Source organism: Dryas octopetala, chromosome 1, assembly GCF_963921425.1.
Source record: "Dryas octopetala chromosome 1, drDryOcto1.1, whole genome shotgun sequence".
NCBI classification, from domain to species: Eukaryota; Viridiplantae; Streptophyta; class Magnoliopsida; order Rosales; family Rosaceae; genus Dryas; species Dryas octopetala.
The window spans coordinates 13,695,233-13,715,303 of NC_141366.1; the positions used below are offsets into that span (position 1 = coordinate 13,695,233).

General features: G+C 35.0%; 1 protein-coding gene across 1 annotated transcript; it reads left to right on the plus strand.

Annotated features, from left to right (window-relative positions):
- Window positions 1–5,612: 5,612 nt before the first annotated feature.
- DFL1 (Auxin-responsive GH3 family protein) lies at window positions 5,613–8,003 on the plus strand. Its single transcript, XM_086242402.1, has 3 exons — window positions 5,613–5,966; window positions 6,093–7,024; window positions 7,143–8,003. Exons 1-3 carry the CDS (start codon window positions 5,641–5,643, stop codon window positions 7,730–7,732), a joined length of 1,848 nt encoding a protein of 615 aa, XP_086098528.1. The 5' UTR covers window positions 5,613–5,640; the 3' UTR covers window positions 7,733–8,003.
- The last annotated feature ends 12,068 nt before the right edge of the window (window positions 8,004–20,071 follow it).

Consider the following 20,071-nt stretch of genomic DNA (forward strand, 5'->3'; position numbering starts at 1 on the left):
TCGAACGTTTTATGTATGTATTTTTCATAATATCCGCATGAATTTAACCGCACCTTAAGTGCACATGCAGTATTGTATACTCTATTACTCATTGAACCAAGAAATATTGTGCAATACTAATTCATGTATAGCATCTTGAGTTACATTTTTATCTCTTATATGAGATTAAAGCAAGTTGTGAAAAAGGAAGGTGAGTTCATTCCTACATATAGAGATTATAACAACAAATCCCAATGATTTATATATGTAAGTAACCATCGATTCAACCCAATAATTAAGGACATGCATGTTATCACATATTCCAATTCCATTCCATCTTGGTTTCAAAAGCCTATCCCAAATTCCAATTTGGAAGTGTCTTTTAAGTTGCTTTTAGAAACAAAATAATTAAAAAGTTCCATAGCACTATGTAAAGTTCAAGACGACCACTTATTGCAGTAAAAAAATTTCATACGGTTCATACCTAATAATATTCTCCATTTCATAGTCTCATCATTAAAACCACTAAATCAAAATTAAAATAATAGAAAAATAAGGGTTCAAGCATTTAAACTTATTCTTATAATGTTACAAAAAAAATCTTGCATGTAACATGTGTATTCCCCTATACTCTCACAATATCTTCTCACATATTAATTATGTGATCATTTATTATGAAATGAAAATATATATACTTTTTACATGCAAGTTTTTATTTGACACATACAACAAGATCAAATGCGTTATATTTTCTTGTCTTCCTATTTTTCAATCTAAAAAACAAATGAAGATAACGAGAGAGAATGGAATAGAGAGCAAGGATTTGTTTTAGCAATGATATTGTAATTCATATCACATTCACGTCTTTTGATTATGATTATACAATAAACAAATAATAAAATAATTGCAATCTGTATCCATGTTCATAATTACCAAATTTCCTCGAGATGTTAAACCCAAAAATAATTTAATAAAATAAAGAAAAAAAATCTGAGGAGGGAAAAAGTCAACGGTCAAAGATTTGCATTACTGTGTGTCTCCCACACAAGGCACCACACTCCCTCACCTCTATAACTCTCAACACACATTCGGTCCGAGTCGGATAACATTCCCAAAATCCCTCTCACACTCACACCAAGCACTATGCGTCCCACTTGGGTGCGGGCCTACCTGCTTCCTCGGTGCACCCGCCTCCGACCCAAGCCCAATTCCCCCACCCCCGACCTCCCTTCACATTTTCCCACTCAATTTTTGTTTTTTTTTTCCTAATTCTTTTCCTCCGCCTCATCTTGCTGGCTTCCTGGCCATCCGATCCTATTACCAGTCGGGGTTTTGACCAGTCAATGCGTTGCGGCGTGCGACACGTGAGTCTTAGATTAGGGCCAAAAGGGGGTGGACAAGCGACAACTCAGGTGGGGCGTTGACACGTGGTCAGCTCCGGACATTCTCGCTAGCTGGAGTGGTGTTCAGGTGACGTGGCGATGATGTCAGCTTCACAAATCCTTTTACAGTTTTACAGTTTTACCCAATAACCTATCTTCAATTCTTGGCCAAATAAAGGGTTTAATTTCTTACTCACTTCTTTAATTCAAGGAAGAATATTATCCTATATGTAAAAAATAAATATCACCATATATACAGCGCACACGGCACATCAAATTAAAATATAACAACATAAATTGAGCATAATTTATTTATTTATATGTATAAAATAAAACAAATAAATGAAGTTACATGATAAACTAGGTAGTGTTACACTCATTTTCACCTTATTAAAGGTGGAAGCTTTGTGAGACTCAAATTGAAGGAAAAAAAACTATATATGGTTCTTTAAAATTGACAACAAAAGCTATATATGGTTCTTTGAAAATAGTTCGAACTATTTTCAGGAATGTAAAGATGAGTTATAGACTTCTAGTTATTAGTTACCACTTGAGCTAGCTACAAAGCTTCCCAATTTCTACACTTTTGTTTTGAGTACATATAAAGCATAGTTGTCCGGTTGAGTTAAAGTCAATAAATGCATAGGTATGTCAAAATTGTCCCTTAAAATCTTGACTGGCATTGGCATTGCGTGTGGTATAATTGTATAAATAAGATTATCTTTGACCTAAATGACCTTATAATCGGACATGTTAGGTACGTATCGACTGTGAGGACTGATAGTACTACTCCTTGAGTTCCATGCATGTATTTTTCTTAAGTGTTTTTGTGCCTTCCGTATAGTATCTGCTTGGAAATCATTATCAGTCTCATTCTGATCGATTTGCAAGCAGCAAGTGAATACATAGATACTCTCTATAAGACATTTATACACACACACGTTTAGTGAAAATATTTGGTGAGCTTTATCGAGTCAAAATATTTAAAAGGAAAGGTAGGCCAATTAATTAAAATGATAAACTTGAAAAAAAAAAAAAAAAACTAAAAGAACGAAATAAAGAAATAGCTTTTCAAGAAGGCGAATTTGAAAATTCAAGTCAAACTTTAATGTGTGAATTAATTATTGGTCTAACTTTTAGGTAGTTCTCCTTACAATGTTAGAAATGTTTTAAATTCAAATCTTTCTTAATTCCTACAATATAGATATAAATAACAAGTTGAACCTTGATGGCAGTGTGTATCCTGCTCTTTTGCTAATTATAGGAGCACAAAGAAATCATGTTTGCCAATCTAATCACCCAACAATGTTAATATGATAAGCTCCAACTAGTCATATGATAGAAATGATCTCACCAAATTTAGGCAAGAGAAGTTTTGTGGTTTTCTATCTCATGCCAGCTAATAGTTAAGGTCGACGACGCCTTCATTCTTATATCATGACTTTCTATTAGAATTTGTTCATAATTAGTATAAATAATTTTTCATAAAACTCTCTATTTGCCATCCACTCTACTAATTGTTAGGTTAACTTGGATTTTATTTCTATTTTATTTTTATAATAGTACAATATTTCTAGTTTGGTGTGTAAGTAGTAAATGACCATTTAGTCTAATGGCAGCTCCTAATTTCTCTTTTTTAAGAGGAAGTCATGCATGAATTCAAATATGATGAACATCAATTGTTGATAATAATAAATAAAAAATGCATTAGCATGTACTAATTAAATATACTCTTATGGGGTTCCGTTTTCCATATTAGCTGTTATTGTGTAGGCTCTACTAATTATAGAAGGTAATTACATTGCAACTCCTCTCAAATTGAATGAAATTATCCAATCTAAAAGCAGTGGGACAAACGAAATCTTATGTCATCCTCACCAAATCCTTCACTAAAATATTATCTTAATAAGATTCTTATCCTATTAGAACTCTAATTCAGTACTTCTAGCTTAGCTGTAGCATATATTTTTTTTGGGTCGGAAAATAGTATAAGTCACTCTAGAAGTTCTATTATTGTGTTGAATCTATAGCCTAAATTTCAACACCACCCATATTTACATCAAAGGAAAATCAAATTTCCTTCCACATTCTTTTTTAAGATCATACACCTCTCTCGTAGTGAATAGTCACAACAAAAGTTGGTGATTGATTTCCCTTTTAGTCATGTTTTTGTTAGATATGTCTTTGTATCTCAAGCTCTTCCACCCTTCTTCCAATTAAAGATGCTCTAATTATCTCACCATATATATCAAATTTCAAGTGTATTTAATATCTCCAACCATTCCATATATATATGCATTGTATTAAACATTTCGGTACTATGAAAATGAATTTTACCGAATTTAACTAATAAGTGTGATGTGTAGGTGATTATGCATTTGAAATTTCACTTGAAGATATTGTACAAAGTTGATACGAATATTTTAATCCTTATTTAAAAATAAAAAACAATGTTGACTGCCACGTTGGAGTTTCTGCCGAAGAACGGTGCCGAATGCACTGCCACAAAATTAAGTACGTGAAGGCACAGGCACTGAACGTCCAATTAGACACGTGTTGACCAATCGAGCTGGCAGCCAGCTGGCTGGTCCCCACTTGGATAACTTTACCGTACACAACTGCACACACAATTCTTCTCCCAGTGCTCCCTCCCTACAACACTCGCGATACATTGACTTAAAATATCGCGTTCGACTCGTGGTTACGCCGTTTTCCATTTTGGTTTACCGGGTAATGCCAGAGTTAACTAATAAATATAAAAAATTAGGGAAATGGCTGCCGGTATATTGTGAAACATCCGTGGTACAAGCGCGCATGTAAAGAGTGTACTTACCGCGGGTTTACCGGATATTGCCGGTTGAACATGTTTTGTTATGAGTTATGGCCCTTAAACACCTTCAGAAGGTGGGTTCTATATCCCGGTTTTCCTTATACGACAAGTACACCTTTGCTGTGTGCAGTGTAGTACCCCACCACTTTCCGAAGACAACAAAAGTAAACAAATTAAAAAAGATTTTAAAATTGGGTTAAAAACTTAAGCTTGCAAAAGTCAAAATTCATTTAGTGGGATTTCCCTGAAAAATTGAAATTCGTCACCTGGGTAGTTGCTTCACAGTGAAAATTGCTTTATTTTCTTCGAAATTTTTAACAGATGATATGTCAACATTTTATTATTAAAAACAAAAAAGTTTTCTTCAAATAAAATTTGATAACATAACAATTTGTATTGTTATATTATAAATTTGAATTATTAATTAGATTAACTCTTAATTGGATATATGATTTAGATTAATAATATGATAACATAGCATTATTATATGTTGTTAAGACTATCTGTGTGATGAGCATTGGTTTAAAAGTAAAATATTATTGCAAGTGATTGAGAAAATTATACGTTTGGTCCACTTATTATTTTATAAATCTCATTTTAGTTCATAATTTTTTTTTTAAGTTTTATATTGATCAACGAATTATTTGATGTATTCTATTTTGGTCCAAAATAGACAATTTTATCCTTCAAAGTCAACTTATTGATACAAAACTGAGGGGTAAAATTGTTCAGTTTTGCCTAATTTGAAACAAAATGTAATATTTCAGACAATTTATGGACCAATATGAAACTTAAAAAAAATTGTGGACAAAAACGAAATTTATGAAATAATAAGTAAACCAAACGCATAATTTACTCTAAGTGATAGATATAAAATTTTGAGACTTAACTGGATAAACAAGTGTTACTTAGTGTAACCCCCATTATTCTTTCTTTTCTTTAAGTTAAAGAAGTAGAAATTTAAAATCAAAACGTTTCAAAATATAGAACAATAGTTAGTTTGTGTAACACACCATTGTAGTTTGACCTTGAATGCATCGAAACTCTATGTTTTTATGTGTCAAAGAAGCATGTTCAGAAAAGGAAAACAAATCATGATTCATGACCAAAAAAAATAAGAAAAGGAAAACAAAATGATATCAACTTATCAAGGATGCATTTTACACTTATGCCCTTCATTATATTGTTTTGTTTTCTTTCTAATCCCCATAGCCTGTAGGTGAAGCAAAGCCAACTCCAATTTCTTGCTCTATAAAACCCCGGCTCGCTCCTTCTTTTTCCCCCACACCTAAACCATCTTCCTTGTCATAACCATCTCAATCTCTCTCTCTCTCTCTCTCTCTCTCTCTCTCTCTCTCTCTCTCTCTCTCTCTCTCTCTCTCTCTCTCTCACTCGTACACTTTCAAAGCCATCTCTTTCTCTCTATTTGCAAGTACAAAAAACAACACCATGCCTGAAGCTCCAAAGAACTCCTTGAAACCCACCACAGACTATTACCTCGCAGACAAGAACGAGAAGGCCCTTCACTTCATTGAAGATGTGACAGAAAACGCTGATGAGGTCCAAAAGCGGGTGCTAGCTGAAATCCTTGGTCGCAGTGCTCACGTTGAGTACTTGCAGCGACATGGCCTCAACGGTCACACTGACCGCGAGACTTTCAAGAAAGTCATGCCTGTGATCAAGTATGAGGACCTTCAAGCTGATATCAACCGTATTGCCAATGGTGACACCTCCCCAATCCTCTGCTCAAAGCCCATTTCTGAGTTTTTGACAAGGTGGGTAGTGGGGTGTCTACATTTTTTAACATCTCTGTGAGTTTAGCTAAATGGCCGGGTTTGTTTGTTTGTGTTTTTGGTTTTTTTGGCTAAATGGGTTTGTTCTTGTTTTTGGTTTTTTTGTAGCTCTGGGACATCAGGTGGGGAGCGAAAATTGATGCCAACAATTGAAGAAGAGCTGGAGAGGAGGTCACTTCTCTATAGCCTATTGATGCCTGTGATGAGCCAATATGTGCCTGGCTTAGACAAAGGCAAAGGGATGTACTTTTTGTTCATAAAATCAGAGGCCAAAACACATGGGGGTCTTGTGGCACGCCCAGTGCTCACTAGCTATTACAAAAGCTCCCATTTCCAACAAAGGCCTTTTGACCCTTACACAAACTACACCAGCCCAAATGAGACCATTCTCTGCCCAGACTCTTACCAAAGCATGTATTCCCAATTGCTCTGCGGCCTCTGCCAAAACAAAGAGGTCCTCCGGGTTGGTGCTGTTTTTGCCTCTGGCTTCATTCGTGCAATTAGATTCTTAGAGAAGCACTGGCCTCTTCTCTGCAAGGACATAGCTTCTGGGACCATAAACCCCCAAATCACTGACCCTTCAGTGCGTGAGTCAGTCATGAAAATCCTTAAGCCTGACCCAAAACTGGCAAATTTCATTGAAACCGAGTGTGGGAAAAACTCCTGGCAAGGGATCATCCCAAGGCTTTGGCCCAACACAAAGTATGTGGATGTTATTGTGACTGGAACCATGTCACAGTACATTCCCACACTTGATTACTACAGCAATGGGCTGCCTCTGGTTTGCACTATGTATGCTTCCTCAGAGTGCTATTTTGGTGTGAACCTCAACCCTCTGTGCAAACCGAGTGAGGTCTCCTATACCCTCATTCCCACCATGGGCTACTTTGAGTTCCTCCCAGTTCAGAGAAACAATGGGATCACCAACAACTCTCTCTCTGTGCCCAATTCTCTTAATGATAAAGAGCAACAACAGCTGGTGGATCTTGTTGATGTCAAGCTTGGTCAAGAATATGAGCTTGTTGTCACAACCTATGCTGGTAAGTGGTAACTTTTTTATCTCAACTACTTAATTCATCAAATTCTATATGCATTCTAGCTCAATTTGGTTTCTAAATTTTTGGGACTAAGATGGATTTTTGGTGCTATAAATTGCAGGACTTTACCGCTATAGAGTAGGAGATGTGCTAAGAGTGGCAGGGTTCAAGAACAAGGCTCCACAATTCACCTTCATATGCAGGAAAAATGTGGTGCTAAGCATTGATTCAGACAAGACTGATGAGGTGGAGCTGCAAAACGCAGTGAAGAATGCTGTGAACCATTTGGTGCCATTTGATGCCACTGTGGCCGAGTACACAAGCTATGCAGACACAACCACAATTCCAGGCCACTATGTGCTTTTTTGGGAGCTCAGCCTCAATGGGTCAACCCCAATCCCACCCTCAGTTTTTGAGGACTGCTGCTTGACCATTGAGGAGTCACTCAACAGTGTGTACCGCCAAGGCCGGGTCTCAGACAAATCAATTGGTCCCCTTGAGGTCAAGATTGTGGAGGCAGGGACCTTTGACAAGCTGATGGACTATGCCATCAGCTTAGGGGCTTCCATTAACCAGTACAAGACCCCAAGGTGTGTGAAATTTGCACCCATTCTTGAGCTCTTGAACTCAAGGGTGGTCTCAAACTACTTCAGCCCCAAGTGCCCCAAATGGGTCCCAGGCCACAAGCAATGGTGCAACCATGATCAATGAATTAAAGGAATAAAGTAATGAAGGGACTATCATGTGCTAGCTTTGGCCTCTTAATTGATTTAAGTAGCTGCTTTCATGGAGGTTCACAAGAACTGTTTTTGTGATCATCTTAGGGAAAGAGTAACTACCCATTTTAGGTTAACCTTATGTTTTTATGTTTATCCCCCTCTTTTGAAATTTTTAGTTTTTGTTCAAGGTGCAGAGACTTTAAATTAGCATCCATGTACAAAAACAGTTCCTATCTCAATGAAGCTCTTTTTCTTTCTTTGCATTTTGCAATTTGCAATTTGCTTTTCTTTTTCTATTTGTTTAAGTAGCTGTTCCTTTCTTGCTAATAATAATAATTAATCATCACGTTTCATGGGAATTTGATTCTTAATTCCAGCCAGGTTTCCTGCCCACTGAAGTCTCATGGGCCTTATATACTATAACGGCACTACTCATCAGAGTCTCAGAAAGCCAACTCCTTTCTTTTTCTCTCTTTCTATCACTCGCTCAAGCAAAAGGTCACCAACTTTCCCATAGTAATACATATAGTAATTGAGTTACTTTAAGAATAATAAACACTCCTAAAGATCAATTATCATATTCTGCTTAATGACTTGGTCTGCGAGTTAGTCAAAGTGACCAAATAATGTGGCTGAAAAGAAAAAGTATTAGGAACCCATATATTAATCACAGCCAAAAGTGAAAATAAAAACCCATTAGTGAAAAATAAATGAAATTGGATAAAGTACATTATTGATAGACACTATAAGGGCTATATATAGTCTATCGATCGATCACCAATTTTGGACATGTATTAGAGGACCAAATTTATGAGGTATGCTATAATATAATGTATGTGACAAAATTGCATGCATATATTAGCAGCAATATTAGTTTGGCATATTATAGTGCCACCCATATATTATGGGAATGTGTATGTATGTATAGTATATTAGTGTTTTACTTGTACCCAATCTCTGGTCAGGGGCTTGATATTATCCGGATATTTGGCCACAACCAATCAAATTAAAGAACTAAAGAAGCCTGTTTTTTTTTTTTTGGTAGGGGGAGGACAGATGAAATAGAATCAGAAGTGGTTCCTGTTTGGCTTTGTCTTTGATAGCAAAAAAACAAAGAAAAGCCAAAAGCAGTTTTGATTTGAGTGAAAAAACAGATATTTTCAGAGTTTTCAGAGTCTGTACTGGGCAGACAAAATAATTAAAAGCCCCAGCAGACAAACCCAGAAAAAGAAAGAGACAAATTCGGAGACAGAATTTCAGGTTGCAGATTAAAAAGAAAAAGGCCATTGTGGATCAGAGAGGCAGTTGTACTAGTGATGCTCAAGAAGATAAAGATAAGGTGGTACACTTTTGTTGTTATGTTTGTGTGTGTGTGTGTGTGGTTGCTGCTTAATTGCTGTAGTGGTGCAAGCAACTGTATCATATGCCTTTGTCTTCTTTATGATTTTCCATTTTCATACAGATTTGAATCAAAAGCAGTAGTCAAGCAGCAAAAGCAACAACAACAACAACAACACTGTGTTCACTCCATTACCACCCAACCAACACTGCATGCAGCCGAGGAATTGCTCATAATTACTATTATCAGTTTGTAGTAGTAATCTTGGGGTTTATACATGCATGTGGTCTGTGATTAGTAAATCAAAGAGAGATGAGTCTTTATAAGCATTATGGTGAAAATGCTTTCTTCAGCTTTAAAAATGATCTCTGCAGTGAATATATTGCAGTAAATTCTGATAAGCAATATTGTGTTCAACACATCATGAAGTGTAAAAGACTGGATTGAAATTAATTGTGGGTTGTAAACTGATACCGAGTGAGATGACCAATTTTACTAAAGAGAATGTTATACATTATTCTAATTTTTTTTTCTTTCTAATAAACAATAGGAACACAACTTTGTCACTCACCAAATTTTAAAGGAATTTGGGTTGGTACTGTCATTACTACTAGGCTGTGGCACATAGAAATTAGAAGGATTTATCGGTGAAATGATCTAAAACAAGAATCAATATGCAAAAATAACATTTTTCTGAAATTAAAAAACTAAACTTTTTTTTTTTAGAAACATTACAAGAATTCTTTTTGACCCACAGAAAATGTACGTAGGAGGTAGATTTGAAAAGGAATAATTTTTGTTTTTTTTGTAAAATAATTTTGATTTTGACATTTTCACCATAAAATCTTAGAAATATGAGCCCAGACGATTAGTTGAATTCCTCGTTCCGCAGTTGTTGAATTCGAAAGCAAAAGATCGGCGAGGAAGGAGGCACGTACAGAGTATATTGTACATTTGTCTGTGGGTCCCGCAGTCCATGCAGTCACGGCAAAGCGAGAAGCATAGAATACCTGCTCCTCTACAGGGGGAGGGGGGGCCATGCTTATGATCTCGCCACGTGGCAGTTGAGCAGCGTTGACCTGGCTCTGAGAGAGAGAAGGGGATTTTGGGGACCCACCTGCTGGACCAATGAGGGCAGAGACTCCACGTGGGCCTGTTTCTGAGTTTTACATTGGTCGGCCCAATATAGAGGATGCATAAGGAGGAATCAGCTGGTGGTGGTGCCACCGGAGGAGAAAAGTCTAGCTTGATATGGTGCTGCCACGTGGGAAAATCTGCAGCGGCAGGTTACACTTTCTATTAATTGTTGATGTGGCAACAACTAATTGGGTAAACCTTTATCCAAATTAAGTGAAATAATTAAGGATTTATTCCTTGATATTGCCAATGTTTGCCTCCTTATGGAAGCATGGTTTCTTAACCTCAATTAGGCAATCACTTCCTTTTCATTCTGTTTATTTTTCTTTTGTTATGTCAAAACTAACATTGCAATTTGTCTCCTCCGTACAAATTAATTTGATGCATAATAACAGTCGTGACTCGTTGATGAAGATGGACCTGGACTATCAATAGCCAAACCACACAAAACAACAAGCAGATGGTAGAAAGTTATCTAGAGATCTCTATGACTTTAGGCTAAATAAGTCGATATTCTTATTCCATCAAAAGACCCCCCAACCAATGTTTACAAACACTTAAATAAGGCGTTAACCCTAGAATCCTTAAAAAGAAAGGAAACTACCAACAAAAATAGGAATACTAAATATTCTACCCAAATAAATAATTTATAATGAAAATAAAAATACTAAACATATTATTATATTAAGTCTGGTAGTCATCAAAGTACTCTGGCCTCTTAGTGATCCGCTTGGGTCTCTCATTGGATGCTCCTGCATCACTCGTGACCTTACCTACTAAGAGATAAATAGAAAATCAGACTATAAGATGAGATATAATATGACCATTTTTTTTTTTCCATGAGATATATTATGACCATTAGTTGTAAATATTTACCACAGTGTTAGGTATATATACAGATGTTGTGGTCCTTGTGGACATCATGATGAATCATACAACACTTTTTTTTTTTTTTTTTGTTCCAAGAAGAATTAAAGCTTAGAAGGGAACAATTTTAGAATCACAACTCTTTTTTTATGTGTTAGATACATCTGTCTCGTATCAAATGTCTATCATGTATATATTAAGTAGAATATATTTCGTTGTATTGTACTAATATTTTTTGGGATAAAATCTTCATATATACACACCTAAATTGTTTAAGTTAAAGACAATATAAATATAACATAGCGGCTAGAATGTATAGTTCTAAAAAACTGTCACCATAAATATGGATGAGTAATCTACCCCTAAAATTATATTATCATTGTACATTTGTACAATAGTACTAGGCTTGTTTGGGAGTGCTTTTGTAGGAAGCGATTTTGCTCAGTACGTATTGCTTTTATTAAAAGCGCTTTTGTTAAAAATTCATAGATTTTTTTGAAAAAAATTCAAGTGCTTATTGTTAATATACTTGGAAGCGCTTTCAAGTGCTTTTAGAACTCGAAAACGTTTTCTTTTTTGCACTACATAAGCAAAAACGCTTTTAAGCCTTCTAAAAACATTACCAAATAAGCTCTAAATACATAATAAAATGCCAATGACCAACTCGAACTATAAAGACGGGTAAAATCTTTGTAATTTTCTTCTTCATTAATTACTCCCAGTAAACCATTAAACACTATTAAGTTTACTATAAAATGAATGAAAGTTATAGGGTTTCTACACGTTGCATATTCGAAATTATTGACGTAATAAACAAAGATGACAACGCACACACATGACACATGTACATCATTACTAGCAGTAAGCAAACAGCTATCAATTATTAGTTTCGATGCTCAATTGCTCTCAGCACGGAACAGAAATGGAAGAACAATGGGATTTGAGGGTGATAGAAAGACAAGTCAATAAGAGATCAAAAATGTATGAGAATGACAGAGAAATTAAACCATGCTTTTTGCGACAATTTATCAAACAATGATGTAGATACATGAACCAAATGTGAACCCATTATATATAATGATGTAGATACATAGATTGCAATCCATATATTATATAACTACTTTGATCATGAACCAAATGTGAAATGATAGTAACCAAAAGATCATAATTGTTGACAATTACCAGCTGTTAAGCAAAATAATAATTGGGTTATTAACCACAGGATTATTTATAGAAAATGTAACCTCAAGCACATATAATCAAGCATATATCCATGCTAGATCAATGTACATCATATAAAGTATAAACATTATGGGAATTCACATTAATGACATGTCATTAAGATTAATATGCCCTTATTTTTTAAGAAAATAGTGACGGAATTGGACGGAGGCTGCACATTGCAACCAATTTTAAATTCAAGTAATAAACTGATATAATATTTTTTTTCAATGATAAAGTGAAATTGATTTTAAAGTTCAAGTAGATAAAGTGCAAAAAAAGCCTTTTAAATAAGAAGTCACTCACAGTACTCTTTGAGACTATGATCTATTCCTTCTTGGTTCTTAGCTTGCTCACATGATATTAAGCATTTGAGAGTCAAAAGTGGACTAGTAATTGGAATATATGAGTTCAAAATTCAAATGAAGAGGACCCTCCAAAAGAGCAAACCATTAGAATATGTATTAATGATTGGGGAAGGCAGGGCAAGTGAGAGCCAGTGACTGCTCCAAAATCAAAGATCCGCCCAAGGGCCCAAAATTCACGTGAAATGTCACGTCTCCTTCGACGAAGGTGACGGCCCAACTTAGGCAGTTCTGGACGTGTACACTTCTCCATGTCACCTCACACGTGGGCTGTGGCCCCATTCACACGTGGGGGATATCTGATTTGTTTTCTTGCCGGGCTCATCACATTGAGCCCTCTTGCCTCTCTTTGGGCCCACAACTTTGTCATCAACAGTGTTGTTGTTGTTGTTACTTGTTAAACACTTTCACTTCAATACGACTAGTGGATTACTTCACTTGTTAATAGGGAAAAATGGTTGTAGAATTATAATTAAACACATGAGTTAAATTGGATCGCTCAAACAATTGTGGAGGACTGAGTTGTTAATGAGTGTGGTACCCATTATGAGATTTATATTTAATTTTTTTTATTATTTACAAGCGCGTGAACGACTGATACTAACATTTCTTTTAAACAGAAAAAAAAATAAAATATGTGAAATTGAAGGACTGACACTAACAATTGCCTTTAAATAAACAAAGAATGAAATATGTGAGATTTAATAATGCAACCACATAAGTACCTAACCTTCATGTTGACATACTTAGATATTGCATCATTGGTTAATTAATACCTCATTACTTATTTTAGTTACTTATTAGTCTTAAAGTTCAACTAGTACAGCCTCTAAGTACCCTTCTTAATTATTTGTAAAGCATGATTTCAACTTTTTGGACTAAGCTTACTTTCTTATGCATGTATTGGTAAGTAATGCTAGAATTCCTCAGGTCAGTACTGCAATATTCATAGTATACATCATTAGTAGTGATTTTCTATGTTTATGTTATTACTTATTAGTAATGAATATTTATATATCATGAGTAGTAATTGTTATTGTTATCCTATTTGGGGTTGTTGGGAAGCTTATTATAATTCAATTCTAGTGTCATCAACGCTAGTCAAAAAGTTACACCTAGCACTGTTGAATTCAATTCAATTCTACAGCCTCTAACCCTTCTTAATTATTAGTTACACCTAGCACTGTTGAATTCAACTACACTCGGCTGCTTCACACATGAGCTGCTACCAAGTTACATCACACCTATTTAAAAATTAAAACCAATAAACAATTAATTAAGTAAATGCGTACTGTTGGAAGTTAGACCAGAAAATAAATTAAAAAATGTAACTTGATTTAATTAAATAAAAAAAACCCCTTAGCTAGATAAAATGGATAAACAACACCACCTGAATGTATATTTAAGATCCTTATGTTACTCCTGTTGTCTCCAATCTTAGTCCATCTCACTGAAGTCATTGGAAGAACAAATTCATTAAACAAATTTAAAGCATTGCTTGAAGCAATCGTCACTAGCTAGAAACTACGACATTCTTCACATAAGCAAAAGGAATCTGATTCTCTTTTTATGTTCAAATATGGCCTCAGTGGCTCGATCAGTCTCACTTGAAGATCACCATCATGTTAGCTAGCTAGTCTTAATTAGAGTCCAAAATAAAGGAAACAAAGAAAAAAAGATATCCCCTGAAGATTCTTTTGTTTCTTTAATTAATTTTTCTGTTATTGTTTAAAACACATAGTTAGGTCTATATATATATATATATATATATATATACTGCTATACATATATGTTCCTTTCAAGGTGGCGTCTTCAGACTGCGATGAATATTTAATGAAGAGTGAAAGTGAGAAGTGGTTCGATCAGTGAGTGAAAATGCTGCATGTACGTGCACAAGTATATAAACTCGATCATGTGAATCACACCTTTTGAATTTTAGGCACATCCGCACATAGGTTTTGTTTCAAACTTCAACCACTCTTATCCTATAGATTAATTTTAGGCAGGAAATTAATGCTCCCTTTAAATAAATTCTAAAAATAAAACACTAGTCGATCTACATATACATATATATTCTTACATATATATAGGAAATAATTTTTCTTACCAACCAATCTCGCATATTATACAATCAACGTCATTGTAAACTTTATGTATATATATTAATTTGAATCTACGGTTCAGACTAGCTAACAACTAATAAGCACAATTAGTGTAACAAAAAAAATAAGTACAATTAGTGGGCTAATGGTTTGTCGTGTATTAATTGTTCTGTTGGGCTGTTGAGAATTAAATGTCAGGGTCTTCCTACCATCAAACATTGCTGAAAAAACAACTACACTTGAGAGTTGAGGCTAATGGTGTGTCACGTCTAGCTAGGTCAAAGCTGTAATACAAAAATGTGTAAACAAATAAACAGATAATATATGATGCCCCCAGGTCAAGAGATCGAGAATAAAAATTAATTCAGATAAGAGACACTGTTGAACAAGGTACCCAGGAATAGGAATGATGAAGTATTGAAGTTGATAACAAGACCAATTCAGCTGATCGAGGTGGATGATATATATTAATATATATAATATTATTGTCTTCAACTTTCATTGACCATTTGGCTATTGGATATATACATATAGAAAGAACATGGTGACATAGTAACTTGGAGGTTGCTTCCTACCATCAAGCAGTGCTGAAAACAACAACACTACTAATATAGTCGCTCACTAAAACAGTTACGTCTTCAAAAGTTGTATCTAATTACAAATTGAATATAAATAATGTTGATTCTTAATTAAATGTGATGCTCAAATTTACGGTTATTATTATATTGTTATATTGTTAGATTATTGATCTGACAAAAGAGTAGTAGCCCGCCTATACACAAATTGATAAATAATCATTCAAAGCTAGGTCAGGAAAAATTAAGGGAAAGAAGTGACAAGTTAGACAAGAATGATGAAGCAGATACCAAAACCAATTGTGAGATGATGCAATACAATTATATTATTCTAGCTTCTTGTCTTCAATTTGGACCACTTTGGCTACCAGAATATGGTTAGCTTGGAGTCTTGGACCTATAGCTAGCTTGCTGCCTCCACTACGTACTGACTGCCACTTACTATTATTTTTAGGAAAGCTAAGAGAACGGTCCAATCGTATTTGATACTTCTATATATGGCATTATTTGGGGTTTTGAAAACAGTATTCATACGTACCATAATCTCTTTTGGGGATCTTATTCTGATCTCTTTGAACACAATATATAATTGTTGTAGTTTATTTGAAGTTTTGTCCATTTCTAATGGGTTTCTCTAGCTTCTTTTTATCATGAGAAGTATCCATGATGATATATCAGGAGGTTTTCGATCTCCTGTTTGTGGACTAATATAGTCGATCATGAGATTGATCATAACAGTACGTGAACATGCATAATGTATTAATGTCAAATGGAGTATATTATTGGACTTATTTGGTAGACGATCACTATTTAAGTAAGTAACCAAATATTTTGGTTAATGATTATCACCATTTAGGTAACAAGTTATTTGATTGATCGATGATCACCAAAGGCAACAAGCTAAAATTATTTGACTAATTTCTGTTGGTTTTTTTTTTTTGGGTACGTACTAGGGCGGACTAAAGGCCCAAATTAACAAAATAAAAGAACTGGCTACAAAGATCTTCAAAGATAAGATGGGTCACAAAACTCAGGGGAAAGTCTAGAACTACACAATCCAAATTCTCACCAAACCCAATGGAGGCAAGTTTGTTAGCCACCACATTTTGCTCGCAGTGAATATGTCTAAACGGAATTTGTGTTTGTAAAGGTGCTGTTGAACTGGAATCGATCTAATAACGTAAAGTAATAGTAAAGCATATAAAAATTTCTTAAGACTGTCTATCTTTCTCACATAATTAACACTGAAATCACAGGGGCAAATGTTTAGGTATGTCTGTAAGTTGCTTTATACATTATTTAACATACACATCTCATATGTACCAATCAAAACATATATATATATATATATATATTGTATCCAGTAAATACTCATACATATTGGCTGCAGTATACTTACCTGATGAACTCATGGCAATTGCAGGGGATTGACTGTGAATCGAGATGCACACCAGCTGCTTGATATATGGTCTCAACGCACCAGTCTTCTGGTCTGCACACTATGCTTAAGAACTTCACTCAAGATGGGGAAGTGGATAAAAAGCTCGGATGATGGTGCAGCCAGGGACCAATGCTATATATAGGGTCATGAGATTATGAGTGTCCTCCCACTAAGGTACCTCATACTCAATCCTAATTTGACTCCTATACAAAGACTTGCTGCAGTCATGCTTGGTTTACTGCATATAGCAGCTGTATCTAAGTTATCCTAGTTCATATAGGATTAGGATTCCATCTTTATATGAACTAATCATGTAGTAGCATTTAGTGAGTTCTCCTATTACTTGCTCCTTAAGAATAATCAGTTAGTTGAATCCTAATAGAACAAGGCTTGCAGTCCATTAGAATCTTACATTCTCCCACTTGGACTAGCATTGTTCTTTAATCAATGACTTCACTGATAATTCATCAAGTAATCTGTAATTGCGCTAGAGATATCAACTAAAACTTAACTTAGATCAACTTAGTCAAGACACAGTTGTAGACATTAGACTATGAGACGTTTTTAGACTATCATTTGTCCAAACAACTCATAATCATTAATGTTCAAACTGCATCTTACCTCAGTCATTTTCCAAACATGAAATACTAAAAAAAATATGAGCTTACAAATATCTGTTGGCATATTCTCAGTACTTAACCATTTGTAAACTTGGTCCTATTGTATGAATTGCTAATCTTTAAGCAATTCCTCTTATCTTATTAGTAAGATTACTGTATGTATATATATAAAATTACGGTATGCATGCATATACCAGAAAATATATATATATCTACATATGTACATTAGTCTTAATGAACTGAATAAGTGAATAAACTTTAAATGTTTAAGTTGAACTATTAAGCTGTAATCATGATAATCATAGTTCAATCTTCAACATAACTGAAACTATAAAATTTAACTGAATGGCATTGATCTACTTAAGCCTCAACTAAAAACAGAAGTTGCAATAACAAAACCAAAAAATACTAGCAGAAAAGATAGACAGTTCCCTCTATGCTTAAAGCTCCCACTCAATTGCAGCATCCATACTTTCAACAACTCCCATGTTCTTCACATGTTGTTTGAAGGTTCCAACTGGTAAAGCTTTTGTAAAAGGGTCTGCCAATTGGTTTTGAGTGCTAACATACTCGATTTGCAATTCACCTTCTTTGACACTTTCTCTAACCATCAAATATTTGGTTCCAATATGTTTAGATTTAGAAGTTCTCTTGTTGTTCTTAGAGAAACTCACAGCCCCACTATTGTCACAATAGATCTTTATAGGACTGAATACAGACTTTATCATCTTTGTTTCTTGCATAAAATTCTTCAACCAAATGGCATGTACAGAAGCTTCATACACTGCCACATATTCAGCCTGCATTGTAGAGGTTGTTGTTAATGTTTGCTTAACACTTTTCCACGAAACAGCAGCCCCTCCAAACATAAAAACATAACCACTTGTAGACTTTAAACTATCCATACAACCAGCAAAGTCAGAATCAGAATAGCCAATTAATTCCAGGTCTTTTACTCTTCTAAAAACTAGCAAATAATCCTTTGTCTTTTGCAAATATCTGAGCACTTTCTTACCTGCAATCTAGTGAGCTTGCCCTGGATTTATTTGATATCTACCTAACATCCCCACAGCAAAAGCAAGGTCAGGTCTAGTACACATTTGAGCATACATCACAGACCCTACTAAAGATGCATAAGGCTTGCCTTTCATGAATGCCTCTTCTTGTTTAGTTGTGGGACATTGTTCTTTACTGAACTTGTCACCTTTTGACATAGGTGATTCTCCAGCCTTGCAATTAAGCATGTCAAATCGTTTTAGAATCCTTAGGATGTAAGCTTGCTGTGACAATCCTAATAGGAAGTTCTTTCTATCTCTCTTTATTTCAATTCCTAGCACATAGGATGCCTCTCCAAGGTCTTTCATTGCAAACTTGTCTGAAAGAAAGTCTTTAGTCTCAATGAGTAACTCCTTGTTGCTGCTAGCCAAAAGAATATCATCCACATAAAGAACTAGAAAGATAAAATTACTCCCACTGGTTTTTAGATAAATGCACTCATCTGATGGATTCTCCAAAAAACCATTTGAGGTGATTATTGAATCAAACTTGACATACCATTGTCTTGATGCCTGTTTCAGTCCATAGATGGACTTTCTTAATCTGCAAGCTAGATGTTCATCCCCCTTCTTTACGAAACCTTCAGGTTGAGTCATGTAGATTTCCTCTTCCAATTCCCCATTTAGGAAAGCAGTCTTGACGTCCATTTGATGTAGTTCCATGTCGAAATGCGCAACAAGAGCCATAATTGTCCTAAAAGCATCCTTACTTGAGACTGGGGAGAAAGTTTCATTGTAATCAATTCCTTCCTTTTGAGTAAAACCCTTTGCAACTAATCTGGCCTTATATCTTTCTATGCTTCCATCTGGATTTTTCTTAGTCTTATAGATCCATTTGCAACCTATCATTTTAAATCCTTTTGGCACTTCAGTTAGTTCCCACACTCCATTATCATACATGGACTCTATTTCTGCACTCATTGCAATCTGCCACTTGTTAGAGTTAACATTGTTCATGGCTTGAGAGTAATTTCTTGGATCAGATTCTTCTCCTATGTCAAAATCAACTTCTTGTAAGTATAGTACATAATCATTGCTGGACAATGTTGGTTTTCTTTGCCGAGTAGACTTTCTTGTAGGTACTACTTCAGTTTGTGTTCTATCCTGTATAGCACTTTGCTGTAGGTTGATTTGATTTTGAGCTCCAAGACTATCTTCCTCATCTATAGCTTCTGTTTGCAATTCTTCATTAGTTTGATTTTCTGGTGCTGTAAACAACTTATCCGAAATGGGCAAAATCAAGTCTGTATGATTTTGTTCTAAATCCTTGTCACCAGAAAATTCATCTAGTTCAAACTCTTCTATTATAGCATTGTTGGATGGAATATTTTCATCTAGAAATTTGGCAATGTTAGTTTCAATAATCCTGGTACTTTTGGATGGGCAGTAAAATCTATACCCCTTTGACTTCTCTGGATAACCAATAAAGTAGCAACTTGTAGTTTTAGGGTCCAGTTTGTTTTCATTTGGATTATACAGCTTTGCCTCTGCCTTGCAGCCCCAAACTCGAAGGTGTAGGATCCCTGGTTTTCTCCCTGTCCATAACTCAAAAGAGGTCTTGTCCAAAGCTTTGCTCGGTGTCCTATTAGTTATGTAATTAGCAGTTTTC